This window comes from Triticum aestivum, chromosome 4A (genome assembly GCF_018294505.1).
Source record: "Triticum aestivum cultivar Chinese Spring chromosome 4A, IWGSC CS RefSeq v2.1, whole genome shotgun sequence".
NCBI classification, from domain to species: Eukaryota; Viridiplantae; Streptophyta; class Magnoliopsida; order Poales; family Poaceae; genus Triticum; species Triticum aestivum.
Window position 1 is genome coordinate 46,610,859 of NC_057803.1, and position 24,723 is coordinate 46,635,581.

A 24,723-nucleotide genomic window follows, 5' to 3' on the forward strand; every position below is an offset into this window, starting at 1 on the left:
CAGTAACATGTATAGCACATATACCTTTGTTCACCTTGCCATTCTTCTTATCCGCCAAATACTTGGGGCAGTTCCGCTTCCAGTGACCAGTCTGTTTGCAGTAGAAGCACTCAGTCTCAGGTTTAGGTCCGGACTTGGGTTTCTTCTCCTGAGCAGCAACTTGTTTGTTGTTCTTCTTGAAGTTCCCCTTCTTCTTCCCTTTGCCCTTTTTCTTGAAACTGGCGGTCTTATTGACCATCAACACTTGATGCTCCTTTTTGATTTCTACCTCCGCAACTTTTAGCATTGCGAAGAGCTCGGGAATTGTCTTATTCATCCCTTGCATATTATAGTTCATCACGAAGCTTTTGTATCTTAGTGTTAGTGATTGAAGAACTCTGTCAATGACAATATCAACAGGAAGATTAACTCCCAGTTGAGTCAAGTGATTATGATACCCAGACATTTTGAGTATATGCTCACTGACAGAACTATTCTCCTCCATCTTGCAGCTATAGAACTTATTGGAGACTTCATATCTCTCAATCCGGGCATTTGCTTGAAATATTAACTTCAACTCCTGGAACATCTCATATGCTCCATGACGTTCAAAGCGTCGTTGAAGTCCCGGTTCTAAGCCGTAAAGCATGTCACACTGAACTATCGAGTAGTCATCAGCTTTGCTCTGCCAGGTGTTCATAACATCTGGTGTTGCTCCTGCAGTAGGTTTGGCACTCAGCGGTGCTTCCAGGACGTAATTCTTCTGTGCAGCAATGAGGATAATCCTCAAGTTATGGACCCAGTCCGTGTAATTGCTACCATCATCTTTCAACTTTGCTTTCTCAAGGAACATATTAAAATTCAACGGAACAACAACACGAGCCATCTATCTACAACAAACATAGACATGCAAAATACTATCAGGTACTAAGTTCATGATAAATTTAAGTTCAATTAATCATATTACTTAAGAACTCCCACTTAGATAGACATCTCTCTAATCATCTAAGTGATCACGTGATCCAAATCAACACAAACCATAACCGATCATCACGTGAAATGGAGTAGTTTTCAATGGTGAACATCATTATGTTGATCATATCTACTATATGATTCACGCTCGACCTTTCGGTCTCAGTGTTCCGAGGCCATATCTGCATATGCTAGGCTCATCAAGTTTAACCTGAGTATTCTACGTGTGCAAAACTGGCTTGCACCCGTTGTACATGGACGTAGAGCTTATCACACCCGATCATCACGTGGTGTTTGGGCACGACGAACTTTGGCAACGGTGCATACTCAGGAAGAACACTTTTATCTTGAAATTTAGTGAGAGAGCATCTTATAATGCTACCATCAATCAAAGCAAAATAAGATGCATAAAAGATAAACATCACATGCAATCAATATAAGTGATATGATATGGCCATCACCATCTTGTGCTTGTGATCTCCATCTCCGAAGCACCGTCATGATCACTATCGTCACCGGAGCGACACCTTAATCTCCATCGTAGTATCGTTGTCGTCTCGCCAACTATTGCTTCTACGACTATCGCTACCGCTTAGTGATAAAGTAAGACAATTACAGGGCGATTGCATTGCATACAGTAAAGCGACAACCATATGGCTCCTACCAGTTGCCGATAACTCGGTTACAAAACATGATCATCTCATACAATAAAATATAGCATCATGTCTTGACCATATCACATCACAACATGCCCTGCAAAAACAAGTTAGGCGTCCTCTACTTTGTTGTTGCAAGTTTTACGTGACTGCTACGTGCTGAGCAAGAACCGTTCTTACCTACGCATCAAAACCACAATGATAGTTCGTCAAGTTAGTGCTATTTTAACCTTCTCAAGGACCGGGCATAGTCACACTCGGTTCAACTAAAGTTGGAGAAACTCGCACCCGCCAGCCACTTGTGTGCAAAGCACGTCGGTAGAACCAGTCTCGCGTAAGCGTACGCGTAATGTCGGTCCGGGCCGCCTCATCCAACAATACCGCCGAACCAAAGTATGACATGCTGGTAAGCAGTATGACTTGTATCGCCCATAACTCACTTGTGTTCTACTCGTGCATATAACATCAACGCATAAAACCTGGCTCGGATGCCACTGTTGGGGAACGTAGTAATTTCAAAAAAATTCCTACGCACACGCAAGATCATGGTGATGCATAGCAACGAGAGGGGAGAGTGTGTCCACGTACCCTCGTAGACCGAGAGCGGAAGCCTTAGCACAATGCGGTTGATGTAGTCATACGTCTTCACGATCCGACCGATCAAGTACCGAACGCACGACACCTCTGAGTTCTGCACACGTTCAACTCGATGACGTCCCATGAACTCCGATCCAGCCGAGCTTTGAGGGAGAGTTCCGTCAGCACAACGGCATGGTGACGATGTTGATGTTCTACCGTCGCAGGACTTCGCCTAAGCACCGCTATGATATTATCGAGGTGGACTATGGTGGAGAGGGGCACCACACATGGCTAAAAGATCCAAGAGATCAATTGTTGTGTCTCCAAGGGGTGCCTCCCTCCGCGTATATAAAGGAGTGGAGGAGGAGGAGGGGGACGACCACCCTAGGCGCTCCCCATGAGGAGTCCTACTCCCACCGGGAGTAGGACTCTCCCTTTCCATGTGGGAGTAGGAGAGGAGAGGGAAGGAGAGAGAGAGGGGAAAGGAAAGGGGGGCGCCGCCCCCCTCCTTGTCCAATTCGGATTGGGGGAGGGGGCGCGCGGCTGCCCTTTGTCCGCCCCTCCTCTTCTCCATTAGGGCCCAATAGGCCCATTAGTCTCCCCGAGGTGTCCGAACGTAGTCGTCCAATATATCGATCTTTATATCTCGACCATTTTGAGACTCCTCGTTATGTTCGTGATCATATCCGGGACTCCGAACTACCTTCGGTACATCAAAAACCATAAACTCACAATATAACCGTTATCGAACTTTAAGCGTGCGGACCCTACGGGTTCGAGAACTATGTAGACATGACCGAGACACGTCTCTGGTCAATAACCAATAGCGGAACCTGGATGCTCATATTGGCTCCTACATATTCTATGAAGATCTTTATCGGTCAAACCGCATAACAACATGCGTTGTTCCCTTTGTCATCGGTATGTTACTTGCCCGAGATTCGATCATCGGTATCTCAATACCTAGTTCAATCTCGTTGCCGGCAAGTCTCTTTACTTGTTCCGTAACACATCATCCCACAACTAACACATTAGTTGCAATGCTTGCAAGGCTTAAGTGATGTGTATTACCGAGTGGGCCCAGAGATACCTCTCCGACAATCGGAGTGATAAATCCTAATCTCGAAATACGCCAACCCAACAAGTACCTTCGGAGACACCTGTAGAGCACCTTTATAATCACCCAATTACATTGTGACATTTGGTAGCACACAAAGTGTTCCTCCGGTAAACGGGAGTTGCATAATCTCATAGTCATAGGAACATGTATAAGTCATGAAGAAAGCAATAGCAACAAACTAAACGATCAAGTGCTAAGCTAACGGAATGGGTCAAGTCAATCACATCATTCTCCTAATGATGTGATCCCGTTAATCAAATGACAACTCTTTGTCTATGGCTAGGAAACATAACCATCTTTGATCAACGAGCTAGTCAAGTAGAGGCATACTAGTGACACTCTGTTTGTATGTATTCACACATGTAACATGTTTCCAGTTAATACAATTCTAGCATGAATAATAAACATTTATCATGATATAAGGAAATAAATAATAACTTTATTATTGCCTCTAGGGCATATTTCCTTCAGATACCATATTGGGCTAGTGTGAATCTTGGTAGGACTCCGGCCGGTTGATGACACAATCATCTCTCCTCTGAGTTCCCCAACAACATACATCACTTGCCTGAAGTACCTGGAGATGGTCTCCATTGATCTCCTGAAGGTGTTGTGCATATGAACCTCTGGTTATGACCAACAACATGAAGGAACATGGCTACTTGCTCTTCCACACTCGTGGGGATGCTATCTTCTAGTACCCCTGCTCCTGAAGGTCCGCACAAGCCTGGCACATAGTGCACTTTTCATTCGAAGCATCCACAGAGCTTCTATGTCATTGCAGTTGTAGATGTTGTTCAGATTCACCATCCTCTCCTGGTCCCGGGTAAACATTGGACCATAACGGATGAGAGGCCTCTCAGCACGACGAACAAATCTCTTGTGCATCAACATGAGCCATGCCTGAATCACAGCTATTAGTGCTGAAGCCAGAACTGGCAGCTTCATTCGTGCGTCCATAACCTAGTCAGCATCGAGGGTGCATTGAGCAATGGGGAAATTGATCCTATGCATTGCCTAACGACCTAACACATGGGAAAGGGAGCCATGTGGCTTACCGGAGACAGGGGGTGGCTGAGTCAAGGATGACCAAACGTTGTCCACGAGGAAGGGGAGAAGCAACTCCTGTTGTAGGAGATTGATGTTGTCGCGTTTGTTGCTGCTTTGCGCAGATCTGAGTAACCACCGCCGCCGGTGCTAAGAAAAGAGGAGGAGCCTTTCATAGAGCTACTGGCGACCGAGTAAATTGGGGAGGGGGGGTAGCTAGATTTGGCGCCATGCCGCCACGCATGATTTCCATCTCCCGCCATCTCCAATTGATTTCGCCTCGCTCCCTCGTGTGCGAGTTGCATCCCTTTTGCTCTGCACTTAGCCTAGCTCGCTAAAAACTGCCAATTTGAGGGGTTTCAACAAGTCAGGCTCTGGACTGCTTTAAGGTTCATGCCGATGTGAGGCAGCCCACCTTGTATGCAACCTAACACGTTTTTGTTGGCTCAACTCGGCCTGGTTGAGGTGTATGTGGGCTACCAAACACGCCCTACAAGTTTCACAATCCACGTCCATCAAACAAACAAAAGGACCGGATGTCCGAACCAAATGACTCGTTTTGACCCCTCATTTTCGCATAGCGTGTGAAGATGTCACCATGCACCTGCTGAACAAATTTGGCCACATCTAGATCCAAGTCGTCAGCTTTCACCTACAAGACATTTCGTACCTCACACACCTGTTTGACCGCGAGCTTCCTTGCCTTGAGCTCCATCTTTTGTATGAAAGTGTTAAACCTCTCAGGGCCAGGCCTAAGGGGGAGGGGGCAGGGAGCGCCCCCCGGATCCAGGGCCCCCCTCCCCAGGCATGCAGCTAGCCCATTGGCATGTTCGGCAGAGAGACGTAGTTTAGGGATGCGGTTGTTTCCTTCGATCCCAGTGACCTTCCTTCGATCATGCATATATAGCTTTCCTCCAATTGTGATTTGTGGACTTCATTGATTCTTGTTACCCCATGAGTAATACTATTATGTTTATCCTTTCAAATACATATCACTATTTCCGATTCTCTCGATCGTGGGTCAGTTGATGTTCCCGTTTCTCTCGCCGGTAACAATCAACGAGTCCGGCGAGTTGCTCAAGGCCGAGGCAATACCTATTCCGGGCCCCCTGATCGCTGGACGCCAATGCACAATCTAGCGCCTCCCTGCCGCAAGTCCACATTGCATAATCGTCCAACGCCAGTAGTCCGAATATCCGATGATCTACGACGATCCAACCGATCCAGGTACACCATATTACCGTATATTGCTAATTTAGTATTTTACCTTGGCATACACGATGCGTACATTGCATCGTTCAACATATGTATGTTGCTACTAGTGTTGTATAATCCATGGTACCCGGCGCCATGCTTTTCCCTTTGTTCTTTCTTTCTTCCACTTGAACCTTTGTTACTTTGCTTTACTCCATCTTCATCATGAAAATTTTGGATGTATTTAACTGTTTACATCTAGCATTTCATATTTGTGTGTATTCATTAGAACCCAATACAACGTAGTTACATGCTACTCGAACAACGCGTCGAGCACACAATGTCAGAATTATGAGACATGCCCTAGGCATAGGCCGGTGGGTTTCAAGAGAGGATCACATTCGCGCAACAATGTAGATCATGTCACAACGGCACATATGAACGAATGTGAGCTCGGTATAAATCTCGTATTCACTATTGTTGCTATAATTATTATATTAAAGGACCCCCAAATTTACTGTCGCCTAGGGCCCCCCAAATCTCAAGACCGACCATGAAATTAACCTCCCCTTCTCTTTTTCTCCTTGAGCTCATTGCGCTTCGTATATGCCTCCTCTTTCTTCACCATCATGTCCTCTAACTTGTCCGGTATATTAGTCGCCACCCCTTCTCATTCTTTCATTTCTTCCCCCTTGAGGCCTCGATCTCACCACACGGATGACCGGTGCAGGCCCTCCACTAACTCCACTGGTCGGATCATCAACATCATTCTCTTCTTCTTAATAATAGAATCAAAATTCGCCTGATTTCTATTAATTAATCGGACAATTCTTTTCTGCTTAAGAACGAGGCGAACAAATTATCTACGTTTTGAAAAAAATAATACTAGAATGTGCGCGCATGTTGCTCTGGATCTGAGAGCACCGAGACTGCAGCCAACTGTCCCTGCCTATTTAGCACGAAGAGCTGAACAGCTGGTGATTAGGCAGCCACCATGCCGCAGCCTATCGGTAATCCTGAAGGGAGACCCACCATAGAACTAAGAAGCACACCAATCTGGTGAATACTTGGTGCAGACCTGAACCGAAGTTTGTGAAACTGAACGTCGATGCAGCGTTTCATGCTGATGCAGGGGCTGGAGCAGTAGCCGCAGTTCTAAGAGATAGCAAGGGGAATTTTTTGGCTGCTCAATGCAAATACTTTCCTCATGCCTATGATGCTGTTACTTCGGAGGCAATGGCAATGAGGGAAGGGCTTATATTTGCAAACTCACTGGGATTTCCAAGGGTGAAAGCTGAATCGGACTCGCTCGTGGTGATACAATATTGCACAGGTGAAAGCAGATGGTGGGACGCAGCTGCTGCGATGTTTGCGGATTGCGTGGATGCGGCGTCACTTATCGGGAAGGTCAAGTTTAAACATTGCTTTAGATCTTGTAATCAGGCAGCGCATGAGCTAGCCAGCTTTTGTTTTTGTAATAAGATCTCGAACTCCTGGAATGATGAGGCCCCGGCCTGTATTATTTCCAGTTTGGTGGATGATGTAACTTCTGTTGATTATTAATAAAACTAGCCATGAAGGTCTTTCCTTAAAAAAAAAAGGGAAGGTTTCCCTCGTTCAAACAAGCTGCGAAGCCTTTGCATCCGGCGCATGGGAACGTTGTGCTTTCTTCTCTTAAGCAAGAAACAGAACAGTACTAATCTTGCCATGGAAGGCAAAGATGAAAATTCCAATCGGTTACCAACTTCAACTGTTAATGTGTTTAACGCTGTCAAATTGCACGAAAGAAGCAAAGTTTTGTGTGTCTTTGCTTGAACTCTTGATCCAAGATGTTAGCCAAACAACTGTTCTTGGGTTATAGACCTGAAGGAACTTCACATAGTTTAGCCCTCAAGACAAAGCAAGTCACAACTTATGAGGTGGGGCACTGGATATAGTACTGATGAGATTGTTTCATGGAGACTGAAGGAATGATGAAATCTTCTGAATGGGAAGTAAGAGAGCACAGGACATCAAGAATCTCCTTCTGAAGTTAATAATCCTCTTAGCTTCCCCCCTGGCAGGTTCTTTTATCTGTGGACTCGTGAGAGATAGAGCAAATAGGCACAGTGATCTACACTCATCTGATAACTCAATCCAATTGGATCAACGGGAAGAGGAAGGAGAAGAAATGGAGTCCCTGAATCAGGCGTCGCGAAAGCTGGTGCAAGCAGAGATCCCCTGCAGCACCGGTAGGCTTCTCAGCGGTGGACATGCAAGCCAGGCTTCTCTTACTGAAGAAATCACGGTGGCGCAGGCCACCGAGAGTTCATCAGAAGTTTCAGCCAACAACCGGGATGTTCAGGAAACGTCCGCCGGCACCGAAGAGGTCGAGAACCTGAAGCGCGTGGTGTCGGCCCTCGAAGAGCGGGCCGCCGGCATCGAGTCGCGGTTCCGCGACTACTGTGACATGCAGGAGCAGGAGTCGACGTACCAGAAGATGCAGATCATGTGCCTGGGGATGAAGCTGGAGCTGCTGGAGTCCCGGAACCAGCGGCTTGAGGCAGGCGCCACGGAGATCCGGGCAGCCGCTGAAGAGTTCGCCGTGATGCGGGCGAATCTCGACGCGCTGCAGAGCAAATTCAGGAAAGTTACGAAGCAGAGCAGGCAAGAATTCGACGCCGTTGATGGAAGGATCCTGGCTCTGGATGCCCGGGAAGCAGAGATGGCGACGAGGTGCCAGGGCTTTGAGCAACTCATGGAGGAGATGAAGCAGCTGGTTTTGCAGATACAGAAGGAGAAAGGAACAAGCAGTGAGGTATTTTCTTCTTGGCTTCATGAATATTTCCTTCCATTTCCGTCTGATCAGGATCTCCTTGTGTGTGCACGCACGGCGTAGAATGCGGAGGACGTCGTGGAGAGGAGCATGCGGAGCGGCAAGGGCCTGCTGGAGGTGCTCCGGGGCCGGTGGGCGGCGGACATGGAAGAGCTGATCTACCTCGGCTGGATCACGGCGTGGCTGCAGCACGACCTGCTGGCCAGCGATGGCGAGAGCGGGACCGCCAAGGGCACGGCGGTGACTGGAGACCACGACGGTGAAACCATCCCGACGGCGGAGGGGCAGCGCGAGAAGGGGATGAAGATGGTAGCGGCGACCGCGCCGAGCAACGAGGTGAAGCTCTGCAAGACGTCGTCGTGCGGCGCGGCGGAGGAGTCGTGCATGGGGTTGGCGGGCTGCAGGATAGGGATCGGACGGCCGAGATTGCTCCGCAAGCTCAGAGGGTGGGCCAGGGGAAACGGCCCGAGCAAGAGCAGGAGGCCGTGCGCCATCGAAGGGCCCAGCAGTTAGTCCCAAATCTTCTAAAAAAAAGCAGCGAGTCCTAAATATTCCTAGTTCATTGATGCTGATTCATTAGCTTGTGATCACGTGAGAATAATGTATGTTTGATATCAAAATAATGTGAGAATAATGTATGTTTGATCTCAATAAATGTGAGAATAATGTATGTCTGGGTCATTTTGCATTGAAATGTCTAAGAGAGAAAGAGGAGGAAGAAGAAGGTAGATGCAAATTTGTGGGACCCACCTGTAATAACGGTCAACTTAACTGTCAAAATATACGGAGTTAACTTTACCGCCACACGGGCCCCGCATGTCAAAAACATGTTTAAAATCATAAAAACGGCCGTTAGTTTCACTTGATAGTTTTTTGCCACAAAATTCTGAAACAGTGTTAATTTTCGGTTACTTCCTGAAAATATGGTAGTTGTGTGGGACACAAACCCCAATTGTGGTAGTTTTTTTTCCGTTAAATACTCCTAAAAAGGCTTATATTTAGGTACCGAAGGAGTATCAAGCAAGATAGAATAAAACATTGAGCAATGTTGACTGGACCAAAAGGAGGGACTCCACCTTAACCAAGCTTATTGCAGTCAAGATGAAGTATCTTATGCTTCTTCTAATTTTAATCCCAAATCCTAAGACGCAATATATTTCATTTTCTGAGGTAGTAATTCCGACAATGAGATTATACGGAATCTACCATTTATAACAGAGAAAACTCAGGTTTTTGTTACAGTATAAAATTGTTGGAGTAAGGTCGTATTTGCCTCTAGGCCATAGCCTCATTTGAATACACATTGTACAAGCTTGTGGTGATTTTTAGCATAGGATTATCCCATCTTTTCAGTCATGTAATGTCGATGTTTACACAACTTGTAACTAAATCTTTAATTTATTAATGAGACATGATATTATCATGAAAAAAGTGTGTACTTACCTTGAAGTCTAAACTTGTATAGTTACAAACGGGATATCTTCATCAAAGGCACACATATGGTACCCTGAGTTGACAAAAGAATTGGAATCAACATATTGGAAAAACAACTGCAAAAATAAACAACCAAGGAGTTACGTTTGTCAAGAATTTTTTTTCGCTCTGATCCATATTATTTGTCGCTCAAAGAGATTTGTATCTGGACGTATTTTAGTGCTAGATACAGCTGTTTGAGTGACAACTAATATGGATCGGAGGCAATACTTTTTTGGGGAGAAAAAGAACTGAAAAATTATCCATGTCCAATTACTGGAGATCACATCCCCGTTAAGGCACCATACATTTTTATTCGTTACCTTGTTCGGATCATGGAATACATTTCCCTAATATGCGCATACAGTGAAAAAATTATAGCTAAACTAAAATCCACAAATCTACCTACACGTTGACACTATGACATACATGCAATTGTGCCATGATTAACAAGATAATAGGGGTAATTTGGTCGACATAGGTACTACTATGTGATTCAAATATCTCATGTGAAGAAAAGTAATAATATTTGACTAGAGCGGAAAGGAAAAAGTCCAAAACAAACAATGAAGTTGTAGACGAAATCTATATCAAATCCTTAACTTTGAATCCCGGAAATTGGCACTCTGAACTTGTAACGGTCTATTTTTAGACCCTAGACCTGTTTGACACACTGGGAATACTACGACCCCGACCGGGATAACCGGCTACTCTCACGTATGAGATTTTGGGCCGGCCCACAATACCACAACAAGAATTCGGTGAAGTTTAAAAAAAGTTCACACATTTCTAAAATTGTTCAGAAGTTAAAAAATGTTTTTGTTTTCTATTTTTGGCACAAATTCAATTTACTGCCGTGTTTATAAAAAATGTTTGGAATTTTAAAATTCTATTCTCATTTTTAAAAACTATCGTGATTTAAAAAATCACATTTTCCAAACTATTTTCAGAATTTCATCTTTTATGTAAATGCTATGAAAAACGTTTCAATTTTCAAAAATTGTGTCACATTTTTAAAATAATTTTTTTGGAATATTGTAGATTATTTATGTTTTGGGAAACTTTACATTTCAAAATTTTCATTTTTTTAGGAAATGTTCTGATTTTTTAGGAAGTTTTAAAAAGGTTGCTGTGTTTTTAGGGAAGTTTAAAGAATGTTACTGTCTAGTCAAAAATATGTTTTGTAGGGAAGTTTTTTCAGGATTTTTTCCGGGAAGTTTAAAAATATGTTTTATTGTCATTAAGAAAATGTACAACCTCTATTTCGAAAAATGTTAGCATGTACTCAAGAAAGTGCTGAAAACATGTATTTTTTGAAAAATGTACATAATGTTTTTGAATCAAAGTTTATTAAAAATATGTTTTTGGGAAGTTTTTTTTGAGGAAGTATTTTAGGGAAGTTTAAAAATATGTTTATTTCCATTAAGAAATGTACAATGTGTATTTTAGAAAAAATACCGGGTTTTCACAAAAGTGAGACATTGACTTTGAAAAATATATACATAATATATTTGAAAAATGTCTAAAGTTTATTAAAAAATATTACATGTGTGCGCTAAAAAAGTACATTGTATGCTAAGAAAAAATAGACATGTGTAAAAAACCAAAATCAATTAAAACCAGCAAAGAAAAAAGGAAAAGAAAAAAATACAAAGAAAATCAAGAAAGAAACAAAAATATAAAGAAGAAAGAGAAAATAAGAAAAGCCTAGTGAAAACATAAAGTATAACAATCAAAAAAAGATAGGCGATGAAAAATCAAAGCAAAGCTAAAGGAAAAAAGAAAAAAGAAAACACAACAGAGCGAGGGAAGCTATAACTTTTTTTTGTTGAGAAAGAGCGAACCTACAGCTATGCATGAGCGGCGCGAGCGACTGCACTAATGGACCGGCCCAACTCAGCGAATACAAGCTAACACTCTCAAGGTTCAAAATAGACCGGGATTGATAAGTTCACAGTGCCAATTTTTGTGATTCAAAGTTTAGGGTTTGATTTATCCTTCGTCTACAACTCCAAAGTTTTGTTTTGGACTTTTTCCAGAGCAGAAATGTATCTTTCCCATTCACATCTAGTATCCTTGCTGGGATTTTACCCATCACTTTGTTATGAACAAGGTTGCATCATGCCATTCATTGCAATGGTTTCATTCAGACATACTCCGCACTTGGGATTTCACAACGCACCTTGTTGGCACGAGTGAATTACAGAAAACCATCACATTTGGGGTTAGCTTTGCGAAAAACTACCTAGTCCCCAATTATTTGCAAAACGCACCGCGTTTCTGGTAATCCTTTTGCAAAATGCATTGATCAGGTGATTTGGTCCATTTAACCACTTTCTGACAAGTGGGGCCAGATTGTAAGAGCAAAAAATTTACACACACACACACCTTGATCTAAAACAGAAAAGCAATCAACCCCCCACCCCTCGGGCAGAGGCGCGCTGGGCATCGGGTTCATGGCCTCCGCCGCACTGCTTGGTCGGCGACGCCGAAGGGACGCGCAGGGCGGAGGGTGGGGCGGAGGTTCCTGGACTCCTGGGCGCTGCTGGGTTGGGGACGCCGGAGCGAGGCGAGGGCTGGGCCGGGGATGCTGGAGCGACGCGCAGAGCGCACCAGCCGCGCGGTGACAGCAAACCCGCGCTTGTCAGGGAGAAGCGCCATGCCGTGGAGAAAGATGCGCCTCGGAGCTCCGAGGAGGACAAACTCCAATGATTGTCACGGCTCGTCCTGTTGGGCCAAGCAGGGGCGAGGTGCACGTGGTCTCCCTCGGCGAAGACGGGCGTGGAGGAGGAGATGAGGAGAGGCGGGGCCAGCGGTGGGTTTCCAGCGACGGCGACGGGAGCCTAGAGGTCCAGGGCGTCGAGAGGAACGGGCGCAAGGGCGTCGTTGATACCAGGTCCGTGCGCGCGACGGCGAGATCCACAGCCATGGCGACCCGCATCGTCAATCCCAGCCAACGCGACCTCACCTCTCGCCTTTCCGGCCGTCGCCGATGGTAGATGAGGCAGCGGTGGAGAAGAAAAGAAAAGGGAGGAGGAAGGAGATGGTAGACAGGGCAGCGGTGGTCGCCGGCGACGAGGTCGTCGGAGTGGCGCGGGGGGGGGGGGGTAGCTCGGGGGCTCTGGCTCTCCCGATCCAGACGGGGTCGAAGCAGGGGGCTCTGATTGCTTTTTCTTTTTAGATCCAGGTCACCCTGCATTTCAAAACCGAACCGAAAAACCATACCAAAAGTAAACCGAACCGAACCGATTTTATGGTTTTTATGGTTTCTGGTTTCTGGTTTCGGTATAGTATGAACTTTTCATACCGATTTAAACTTTGGTTTTTATGGTATATACCGAAAAACCGAACGGTTAACCGAATAAACCGAAGTAAAAATAAATTTATATTTCTTGAAATGAACAACCATACAAGTTGTCATTTTTCTTGTACATGAGTCAAATTCACTAATAAGCATGTAAAATTTTCTTGTAACATAGTCACTTTTCTCTTTTTAAAATGCTAAGCACGTCCATAACCATCAACAGATAAATTAATGCATGCATATATACTTATATATATAGTCATATACTATTGTGTAAAATAGTATGTGTTTTGAGTCATAAATTTGCAAATTATTATTACATCATTTTCAAATTCGCGTCAACTTTGGTTTTTATGGTATATACCAAAACCATACCGAAATAATTTGGTATATACCGAAACCGAACCATATTTTAATTTCATACCATATTTACCGAAGTATTAATACCGTACAAACCGAAAAACCGTATAAACTGAACCATGTAAATTGAATAAACCGAATGCACATAGTGAGATCCAAAGGCCTGTATGTCAAAACTTTGCCAAGTCAACTTCTTATAATCTGACTCCACTTGTTAGAAAGTGATCAAATGGGTCAGATCACCTGATCAGTGCATTTTGCAAAAAAGATTACTAGAAATGCGGTGCGTTTTGCAAATAATTAGGGATTAGGTAGTTTTTCGCAAAGCTAACCCCAAATGTGGTAGTTTTCTGCGAGTCACTCTGTTGGCATGGATAAGTCTGCTAGTAGTAGCTGCGTGTACCCGTCCTGCCGTTGTGCCGATTAATTCGTATTTATGCCAAGGGGTTGGATGCAGCGGCCGTGGAAACGGGCAAGGATGCGACCCGCCGTTCGCCATGGCCTGTTTATTTATGCTCTGTCTTGTTGGAAACACCCGTGCAGCTTGGAGGGTGGCTCCTGGGAGTTCACGCCCTCCGACGTCAAAACCCACGCGGGTCGTCCTCTTGATCCGATCGGCAGTCGCGCGAGCCGGCAGGCAAGCTCTCGACCAAGCCACGAGGCGCACGAGCACGACTCGTGGGGGAAGGAATGTTGCCGGATGAACCAAGGGCCACCCCGGACGACGAGCGCGGCGGCGTGCCGGCGGCGCCCGACGTCCCGGCCGGCGTCGGGCGGGGCGTGGTGCAGCAGCGGAGCACGCTGTACGACTCGTTCGAGCTCAACGCGATGGTGGTGCGGCTGAACCGGCTGCTGATGCACGGGGACCGCCCGAGGCGGAGGGCGCCGCGCGGCCCCTCGGCCGGGAGCTGGCTCGCCGTGCCCAAGGTGCTCCTCGGCAAGATCAAGCCCGCCTTCCTCGGCGCGCCCCGGCGAGGTGGAGGCAGCTGACGGTGAGCGGCGCGCGCCCGTGCACCCTGCAGTGTTCTTTTCCCTTCTCTCTGTGTATCCATCAGCGTGGTCCTGGCATGATTGACTGTTGTAATATTCAACTCTTATTAGTGCTGCATAATACTCCTACATGGTAGTAGAAGAAATCGTCGACTGCTGCGTGCGTTGTGTATCTGCTCGCTCATGCGAACAAACGGGCTGTCAGTTCAGTTGAACTGAACAAATGCCACGCAGGCAAGCGATTCGAATGAGCACTCATCTGAAACTCTCACACGAAAAACCGCTGGGAGTTGCGACTCACCGGCTTCAGTAGTGTTTTTTACGGCCAGCAAATATTAATGCCGACTACACATTTTCTCATGATATAATTTATGCCAAGTTTGATACACATCAGTAGGACAGTAACAGAACTTTTGGCAGGAGAAGTTGCGACTCACCAACTTAATCCAGACAATCTTCAATAGAACCCCTAGGGATCAAGTGCAGAGAAAGTCTAGAACGGGAAAATTATCATCAGCCACTCGCAAAAAAAAAAGGAAAATTATCATCAGGACCGAATGCATGATGAAGGGTGATATGAGTAATAAATCAACCAGCAAAAAGATCAAGAGGGGAATGATGACCATCTGGCAAAATAAAACTTCACATTACTCTTCTGTAGCATGATTAGAAAAATATAAATTGAGACACTAGAATTTAATTCCTCGCCCATGTTAACAAAAGCAGGTGCCATTTCAAAGCTAGAAGGCATGTTATCTCAGATGTCATGCAGGCAAAGAAATCTCTAGAGGCGGCAATAATAGTTGATGTGATGCAAAATCCAACAGTAATAGCAAAAATGTCTGAGAGAAAAAATCATCGCACAGTTGAATATTACAACTGTCAATCATGCCAGGACCACGCACAACATTGTTCGAAGAGCAATAAATATCCTGCTACAATGTGCAAGAACGGTAAGTAACTAAGTATGCCCAATAGTAGTACGACCAACACCTCTGGCTTTCAAAAACAAAAACTCCAGCAAATTGTTTGGTATAATAATAAGCAGACAAGTAGCAAAAAAAACAGAGATTAGAAGAACAAAAACTTGGTTTCTTTTGGGACTTCAGAATAAAATTGCCATACAAAGGAGCAAGGATGCAACAATGGTAAACATCTACTGTTTCTCAAAGAGCCCTTTTCACATGATCCATAGTGACCATATAAAAGCCATGACGGACAACAAAACCTTATTTGGACCTCATCATCTCACCTGATTCTCTTATACTGCATGTTTGAGGACCAAATATTCAGTCCTCAAGTTTTGGAACCTACATCCTACTCAAACCAAACAACAAGTTTTCTCTATGGTGCAATTTACTAAGACAATTGAAAATATATGGACTATCATAAGCACCAAACTGTCAGAATGCCAAGGTGCTATTGCTTAACAGGACTGCTACACACACGATGGATTGTGCCCGATTTGTGGACGACAAACTATGTCAGCCATCGATCAGTTGGGTTCACGTGGGCCGCAGCCATCGATCACCAGGTCATTTGAGCATCGTCCAACACATTGTCGTGTGCATAGTAATTTTGATTGCTTAATAATTTAACAATGTGCAAAGTGTCGTGGTTCTAACTCTCACAGTGATGTAGGGGGGTATGTATGGAGAGGTTAGATCTCAGCTATTGGGAAGTTGTAAACACACCAAGATGTACGAGTTCAGGCCCTTCGCGGAGGAAGTAACAGCCCTACGTCTCGGTGCCCGGAGGCGGTCGACTGGATTACTGGCGTGTGAATAACAGGGGTGCGAACCCTTCATACTGAGGAGGGGGGTGGCTTATATAGAGTTCGCCGGCCCCCTCCTGCCCTCAGTAATGCAGGGTTTAAGGTACATTTAAGGTTGGGCGTTGCTGGTAACGCCCCTAATAAAGTGCTATAATGACCATAAAGACTACTTAACAACTGACCGTTTGCCTGCGGAACGACTATAGGTCTCCTGGCGGTCGAGTGGTTGGCTTCATGGTCGAGTGATAGCTTCCTGGTCGAGTGTCTTGAGTCCGTCGAGTGGGATACCTTCAAGTCGATTGAAAGGTGACTTCTCCTAGGGATGTCCTAGGGTAGGGCTCCTTGGACAGGTCCGTGCCCCTACCCTAGGTACATGTCTTCATCATTAGCCCCCGAATGGATCGAGGTTAGAGTGGGGAAAGAGTTGGAGATCTTTCCGACTGGTTCTTTGGGCTACGTGAGCGCCTCGTTTTGGGTCAATCGTCACGGATGACGTTGCCAACCTTTTTCAGTCGCCTTGATCCATTCCAGGCCTTTCGTCGAGTGAATTTCTCTACTTGTGACATACTGAGCGCCGGCGCGATCGGGGTCTTCTGTTTTGACAAGTTGTTCTGTGGCCCGCGGATGTCGCGGGATTCGGATTTTGGGAAGCGCGTGGGACGGGAGCGGCAGCGGTAGTCGGAAGCGATAAAGCGGAAGCTCCTCGATCCCCGCGTCGCCTTTTTCGCCACGTACTGCGCGCGCGTCTGCTGCGGGATTTGACTGGATAGCCTGGGCCTACCAGTCAGCCACTCGGAAGCGGTCCCTTATAAATCGCCGACTCGGGGTTTCCAAGCCGTGCGCTCTTTTCTCCTCCTTTCTTCTGCCTCTCTCCCTTCGCAAGTCCTTCCGCCACCTCCGTTCCCGCCCCAGCGCAGCAGGCCCGTGCGAGACATCGCCGGCGACGATGACGAAGAGCAAGACCTCCGCTCTGGAGCGCGCGAAGAAGGCGGCGACTGCGGGGAAAGGGAAGAGGTCAGCTCGGGGCGGATCTTCCTCTAGGACCGCTCTGCCCAAAGGTTGGATCCAGGGCGATTGGATGTCGTCGGTGCTCCGGCAAGAGGATCTCGACGACATGGTCGAGGGGGGAGTCATTCCCCACCAAGCCGCGCGTCTTCCGGGGGGAGAGATCGAACCTCAACCCCGCGACGGTGAGTGCGTGCTCCTAGCCACCCACATCGACCGAGGGTTTTCTCTGCCGCCCCATCCTTTTTTCCGGAGCTTCTTGAACTTCTTCGGAGCGTAGCTCCACCACTTCACTCCCAACTCCATTGTATACCTTGCCGCTTTCATTTCCATGTGTGAGGCTTTCTTGGGCTGCCGCCCCCATTGGGGACTTTTCAAACACATCTTTACTTGCCGTTCTCAATCGGTCAAGAAGGCCAGGTCGAGTGACGAGAGGACGCAGGTGATCCAGTTGTGCGGGGGCTTGGCGATCCAGGCGAGGGGGAAGAGCTGTTTTCCATCCATTACTTTCCCGGAGTCGGTCCGTGGTTGGCAGTCGACCTGGTTCTACTGTCAGGACCAGGCGACCCCAGGACAGTCGACTGGTCTTCCTCCTTTCTCCCTCGACCGAGCTGAGAAACCTGCTTCTCTGAAAGTGATGCCGAAGGAAAGGGCCCAAGTCAAAGTGTTGGCCGGTCGAGTGGTCGAGCTTGTCCGTGAGGGTGTGACTGGGATAGACCTACTGGAGGTCTTCCTCCAGAGGCGCATCCAACCGCTCCAGGCCCGTGACCACCCGATGTGGTTGTACTCTGGCCTCGATGACACCACTCGGATCCACCCGGAGGAGGTCCCCAGCGAGATGCTGGAGGGGTGGCTGTCGAGCATCACGGGGAACAAAGACAACCCCCGAGGAGCCAGGAGGGTAACTCCACTCGACAACTCGTATGAAGTGGACCAGGTATGTCTTTATGCTCCCGACTGAAATCTTGTTTTCTGCATTGGTCTTCTTTGAGTTGGTCGATTGACTTTCGTCTTGTCTATTGCTTTCCAGGCGACCACCGAGATGTACTCGACGCCCAAAGGGGCTCAGGAGCCAACTGAGGAAGGGGAGGCGAGCGGAGGTGAGAGTGGGGACGACCAAGGCGAGTGGGAGTCCGACGTCGAAGGAGAGGGAGACGACGCCGTCGACTCCAGCGAAGAGGAGGAGGAGGAGGTCGAACCCCCCCGCCCAGAGGGGCGGTCCAAGCACACACACGACCCAGCGCGGGAACGTGGCAAGGCGACTGCCTCTGTTGGGCAGTCGTCAAAATGCCCTCGGACCTCTTCTCCTACGCTGACTGGGAAGGTTCCCAAGCACCCACGCACGACGCTGTCCAAGCCGCCCAAGGCTCTGCCCAAGATGAAGATAGCTGTCCCTACCATTTCTGGGTAATAATAAAACTTGTTTTCCTTTTGTCGACCGTGGACGGATCCTTGGTCGATCCAATGAGACAACCGACTGACTTTCGAGGCTTGCAGTGCTGCTACTTCTGAGGTCTCCGCCAAGGACGACGACCAAGAGATGGAGGATGCTGTTACCTCCAACCCTGGTACGATTACTGACGTTCTGCACTGAGTCGACTGATCATTTACTGCAACTCTGGTCGATTGAACTTTTCCTTTGTAGCCCTTCCTCATGCTATCGACCTCCCGGATGACGACGACAACGGTACGTTGAGAGTGAGGCGGCACAAGAGGGCGTCGGCTGACAAGACCTCCCAATCCGCTCCGGCGTCTGAGGCCGTGGCTCGGGATGGTGGTGACACCACTCGGGCTTCTGTGACCTTCGTCGTTCCTCTGGCGAGTGCGCGGCCCTCGTCGTCAACTGCGGATCCGTCTTCACTTTTTGCCGCATACCCCGTCCCTGAGGACCAAGCGGCTGCTGCGAAAGAGGCTATACGCCAGGCGGGGATCATGATGGAGCAAGTGAAGATGGCTCGGGAGGCCAGCCAAGCAGCCTATGACGCGAGTTCGGCTCTTCAGAGCAATGTCCAGGTCAGTCGACTCGACACTTGGTCTGTTATGATATGCTGTTTGAAGAGTCTCTTTTCCGAAGATCTTTTGTATCTGCATCTGTACACACACTGGGTGTGTCTTCCAATTCTTGGACGAGTGGGGGCACGCTAAGTGCACCCACTGGGTGTAGTCCCCGAGACTACGGTGGACTGCTGGCAGTCGATTGTAGTCTTTACATTGTGTTGCTGTAGCTGTGTTTCTTCACTCGGTTTGGTCGGGCCAGGTCGAGTGGAACTGTATCCGGTCGACTGCGGGCAGTCGACTTTTTCTCTCTTTCTCTTTTTTTGGTCGAACCAGTGGGGGCACGCTGAGTGCACCCACTGGGTGTAGTCCCCGAGACTACTGTCGAATGTTTTTGATTCGGCTGTGGTCTTAGAAACGTCATCATTGTCTCTTAGCTACTCGGAAGCAACTTATCTTGGATGTCTGTCAACTAATTTTTCTTTTTACAGAAATCTTGCGAACTTGTAGCTCGCTATACTGAGTTGGAGAATCAGCAGATCCAGCTCAACCTTAACTTGAAACTTGCTCAGGAGAATTTGAAGAAGGCGCAAGAAGAAGCAAAAGGTATGGCTGGTGAGGTTCTCCATTCTTAACGGGTGGCTTTTCTTTCTTGTCCATTCTTAATGTTGGTTCCACTCGACGCGCCGCAGAGAAACTGGAGGAAGCTCTGTAGAAGAAGGACCAAGACCTTGCAGAGGCACAGAAGGAGGCCTCGAGCAAAACGAAGCTCGCAGAAGAGAAACTGGCTTCGGTCGGAACTCTTGAACAGGAGAACTCCAGTCTGAGGACTGCTCTCGAGATAGCTAATCGAGACGCCAGTCGACTGAAGAAGGAGAAGATGGCTCTGCACGACAAGGCGGGTGAGCTGGCGGGGAAGGTAAAAGATCTGGAGGCTTATCTCGATGGACTTTCCAAGAAGCTGTTCATCATGCTCGAAGGTAATTACTCTGCCCCGAATGTCTTGCAGTTTACCAAGCCTGTGTAGGGCCACTGTCTTACTCTTGAATCATGTTTGCAGAATTCTGCCAGAACTTTGAAGAGGAGACCAGTCGAGTGGAGCCAAGCTTGGACCCTGTTAACTCTCTTGTGAAGGACGAGGCTGCAATGAACGTGCTCCGTCTGGAGTCTCGTACTGCCAGCGTCGTTGACTATCTGGCTCGGCTGAAAGTTGCGATGTCACAGATCGACACATCACTCTGGCCTGGGACGATGCTTCAGAACGACCTCGAGTCTCTGATGGCTCGACTTAACGAAGTCCCAGGTCGAGTGGCGGAATGGAAGAAATCTTCTGCTAGATGTGGTGCTGATGTCACTCTGTCTCTGGTCCGCGTCCATTGCAAGGAGGCACAAGAAGAAAAGCTGGCGGCCATCCAAGTTGCCAATACCAAGAAGCACAGGTTTCAAGACTTCATGGAGACTTTCATCGCCGCTGCCACCCGTATTGCCGACGGGATCGACTTGGATGAGTTCGTCGCCCCTTCCAGTCCTCCTCTTGAGGAGTGAAAAACTTTAAATTTACCTCGGAATGCCGAGTGGATTTGTAACCGTTAAACTCTGCCGAGCCGAGGGCTCGAGTACTTTGAGGTCTGGGATCTTTTAGGCTTTATCTGATCTTTATTTCTCATTTGAATATCTTCATGGTTTGATTCGTCGAGTGGACCTTGATCTTCACTCGGAATAACCTTGTATTTGTGGCGCAGCTCCGAAGGGGAAGGTAGCAGTCGACTCGCGGATTGGGTTGTGTCTTGTACTTAGGCGAGCACTGGGCTGCAGCTAAGCCTCCGAGTGAGAGGTTTGCTCTCCACTCGGTAGGATTTTTAAACACTTAGGCAAGCGTTGGGCTGCAGCTAAGCCCCCGAGTGGGAGGTTTGCTCTCCACTCGGTAGGATTTTTAAACACTTAGGTGAGCGCTGGACTGCAGCTAAGTCTCTAAGTGAGAGAACTTAGGCGAGTGCTGGACTGCAGCTAAGCCCCCGAGTGGAAGGATCGCTCTCCACTCGGTAGGATTTTTTCAAACTTAGGCGAGTGCCGGACTGCAGCTAAGTCTCCAAGTGAGAGAACTTAGGCAACTGTTGGACTGCAGCTAAGCCCCCGAGTGGGAGGTTTGCTCTCCACTCGGTAGGATTTTTAAACACTTAGGCGAGTGCTGGACTGCAGCTAAGTCTCTAAGTGAGAGAACTTAGGCGAGTGCTAGACTGCAGCTAAGCCCCCGAGTGGGAGGATCGCTCTCCACTCGGTAGGATTTTTTCAAACTTAGGCGAGTGCCGGACTGCAGCTAAGTCTCTAAGTGAGAGAACTTAGGCGAGTGCTGGGCTGCAGCTAAGCCCCCGAGTGGGAGGATCGCTCTCCACTCGGTAGGATTTTTTCAAACTTAGGCGAGTGCTGGACTGCAGCTAAGTCTCGAAGTGAGAGAACTTAGGCGAGTGCTGGACTGCAGCTAAGCCCCCGAGTGGGAGGATCGCTCTCCACTTGGTAGGATTTTTAAACACTTAGGCGAGCGCTGAGCTGTAGCTAAGCCCCCTAGTGGGAGGTTTGCTCTCCACTCGGTAGGATTTTTTCAAACTTAGGCGAGTGCCGGACTGCAGCTAAGTCTCTAAGTGAGAGAACTTAGGCGAGTGCTGGACTGCAGCTAAGCCCCCGAGTGGGAGGATCGCTCTCCACTCGGTAGGATTTTTTCAAACTTAGGCGAGTGCCGGACTGCAGCTAAGTCTCTAAGTGAGAGAACTTAGGCGAGTGCTGGACTGCAGCTAAGCCCCCGAGTGGGAGGTTTGCTCTCCACTCGGTAGGATTTTTTCAAACTTAGGCAAGTGCCGGACTGCAGCTAAGTCTCTAAGTGAGAGAACTTAGGTGAGTGCTGGACTGCAGCTAAGCCCCCGAGTGGGAGGATCGCTCTCCACTCGGTAGGATTTTCTCAAACTTAGGCGAGTGTCGGACTGCAGCTAAGTCTCTAAGTGAGAGAACTTAGGCGAGTGCTGGACTGCAGCTAAGCCCCCGAGTGGGAGGATCGCTCTCCACTCGGTAGGATTTTTCGAGCTTAGGCGAAACGGATTCGCAGCTAAGTCACCCACTGGGGGATTTCGTAAGCAAACAGAAGTGACAGCAATTATTGGAACACTCTTGTCTTTGATAAAAATAAACTGCAGAAATTTTTCTTATTACATCTCGTCCAAGGGAGAGCTCAAGTGTAAAAGGGGTGGAGTAGTTCCGCATTCCAAGCTCGTGGCTTGTCGATCTGGCGATCAACATTGTAGAGGTGATACGCTCCATTGTGGAGGACTCTGGTGATGATGAAGGGGCCTTCCCAAGTAGGAGCAAGCTTGTGTGGTTTCTGTTGATCCACTCGGAGGACCAAATCTCCTTCTTGGAAGGCTCGACTCTTCACATTCCGGGCGTGGAATCGACGCAAGTCTTGCTGATAAATGGTCGATCTGATCATGGCCATCTCCCTCTCTTCTTCTAGGAGGTCGACTGCGTCTTGCCGGGCCTGTTCTGCTTCATCTTCGGTGTAAAGCTCGACTCGGGGCGCGTTGTGAAGAAGATCACTTGGCAGAACTGCTTCGGCTCCATAAACCAGAAAGAATGGGGTTCTTCCAGTCGACTGGTTAGGGGTGGTCCTCAATCCCCACAGAACTGACGGAAGCTCATCGACCCAAGCACCTGTCGCATGCTTGAGATCACGCATCAGTCGAGGCTTTAGTCCTTTGAGAATCAGACCATTTGCTCTTTCAGCTTGTCCATTCGAGTGGGGATGGGCGACCGATGCATAGTCGACTCGAGTGCCTTGAGAGGCGCAAAAAGCTCTGAACTTGTCCGAATCGAAGTTTGACCCATTGTCAGTGATGATGCTATGCGGGACTCCATATCTGAATGTTAGCCCTCTGACGAAACTGATAGCAGCGCAAGCGTCAAGATTCTTGATAGGCTTAGCTTCAATCCATTTGGTAAACTTGTCGACTGCCACAAGCACATGAGTGAAACCACTTCTGCCTGTTCTCAGTGGACCAACCATGTCTAGTCCCCAAACAGCAAAGGGCCAGACGAGTGGAATGGTCTTCAGGGCTGATGCAGGCTTGTGTGACATGTTGGAGTAGAACTGGCACCCTCCACACTTGTCGACTATCTCTTTTGCCATCTCATTTGCTCTAGGCCAGTAAAATCCCGCTCGGTATGCTTTAGCCACAATGGTCCGAGAGGACGCATGGTGACCACAGGTCCCCGAGTGGATATCATCAAGGATTATCCGACCCTCTTCTGGTGTTATGCACTTCTGACCAATTCCAGTCGCGCTTTCTCTATACAACTGCCCTTTATGACTGTGAAGGCCTTGGATCGGCGGACGATCTGTCGAGCCTCTTCCTCGTCCTCTGGGAGTTCTTTCCTTAGGATATACGCGATGTACGGTATCGTCCAGTCGGGAGTGATTGCCAAGACTTCCATGATTAGGTCGACCACAGCAGGAACTTCGACTTCAGTCGGATCTGTGGCACTTTTCGGTTGTGGGGCTTCTTCTGTGAAAGGATCCTCCTGGACTGACGGCGAGCGGATGTGCTCCAAAAACACATTGCTGGGAATGGCTTCTCTCTTGGAGCCTATCTTTGCCAGATCATCAGCTGCTTGATTTTTCAGTCGGGGGATGTGATGAAGCTCTAACCCCTCGAATTTCTTTTCTAGCTTTCTCACTGCATTGCAATAACCAGTCATAGCCGGACTTCTGACGTCCCACTCCTTCATCACCTGATTAACCACCAAATCTGAGTCGCCATAGACCATGAGGCGACGGACGCCGAGTGAAATGGCCATGCGCAACCCGTACAAAAGTGCTTCATATTCTGCTTCATTATTGGAGGAATCAAAGTGAATCTGGAGAACATGTCTGAGCTTATCTCCTCGGGGGGAGACTAGAACTACCCCAGCACCGGAACCATTCAGCATCTTAGATGCATCGAAGAACATGGTCCAGTGCTCCGAGTGAACTTGAGTCGGAAGTTGCTGTTCAACCCACTCGGCGATGAAATCTGCGATTGCTTGGGACTTGATAGCCTTCTTTGCTTCAAACTTGATATCTAAGGGAAGGAGTTCAATCGCCCACTTGGCCACTCGACCAGTTGCATCTCTGTTATGCAGAATTTCTGACAGTGGGGCGTCGCTGACGACTGTAATGGAGTGGTCAGAGAAGTAATGTGCAACCTTCTTCATGGTCATGTAAATCCCATATACAAGCTTCTGATAGTGAGGGTATCTTTGTTTTGAAGGGGTCAAAACTTCAGACAGATAATAGACTGGGCGCTGAACTCTGAAGGCCTTTCCTTCTTCTTCCCGCTCGACCGTAAGTACTGTACTGACAACTTGTCCTGTGGCTGCAATGTAAAGCAGCAGAGGCTCTTTGCTGATTGGGGCAGCAAGCACCGGCTGGGTGGA

General features: G+C 47.8%; 1 protein-coding gene across 1 annotated transcript; it reads left to right on the top strand.

Annotated features, from left to right (window-relative positions):
• Positions 1-7,473: 7,473 nt before the first annotated feature.
• Positions 7,474-8,947, top strand: LOC123081731 (uncharacterized). The gene is made up of 2 exons (XM_044504272.1): positions 7,474-8,344; positions 8,426-8,947. Exons 1-2 carry the CDS (start codon positions 7,535-7,537, stop codon positions 8,873-8,875), a joined length of 1,260 nt encoding a protein of 419 aa, XP_044360207.1. The 5' UTR covers positions 7,474-7,534; the 3' UTR covers positions 8,876-8,947.
• Positions 8,948-24,723: the final 15,776 nt, after the last annotated feature.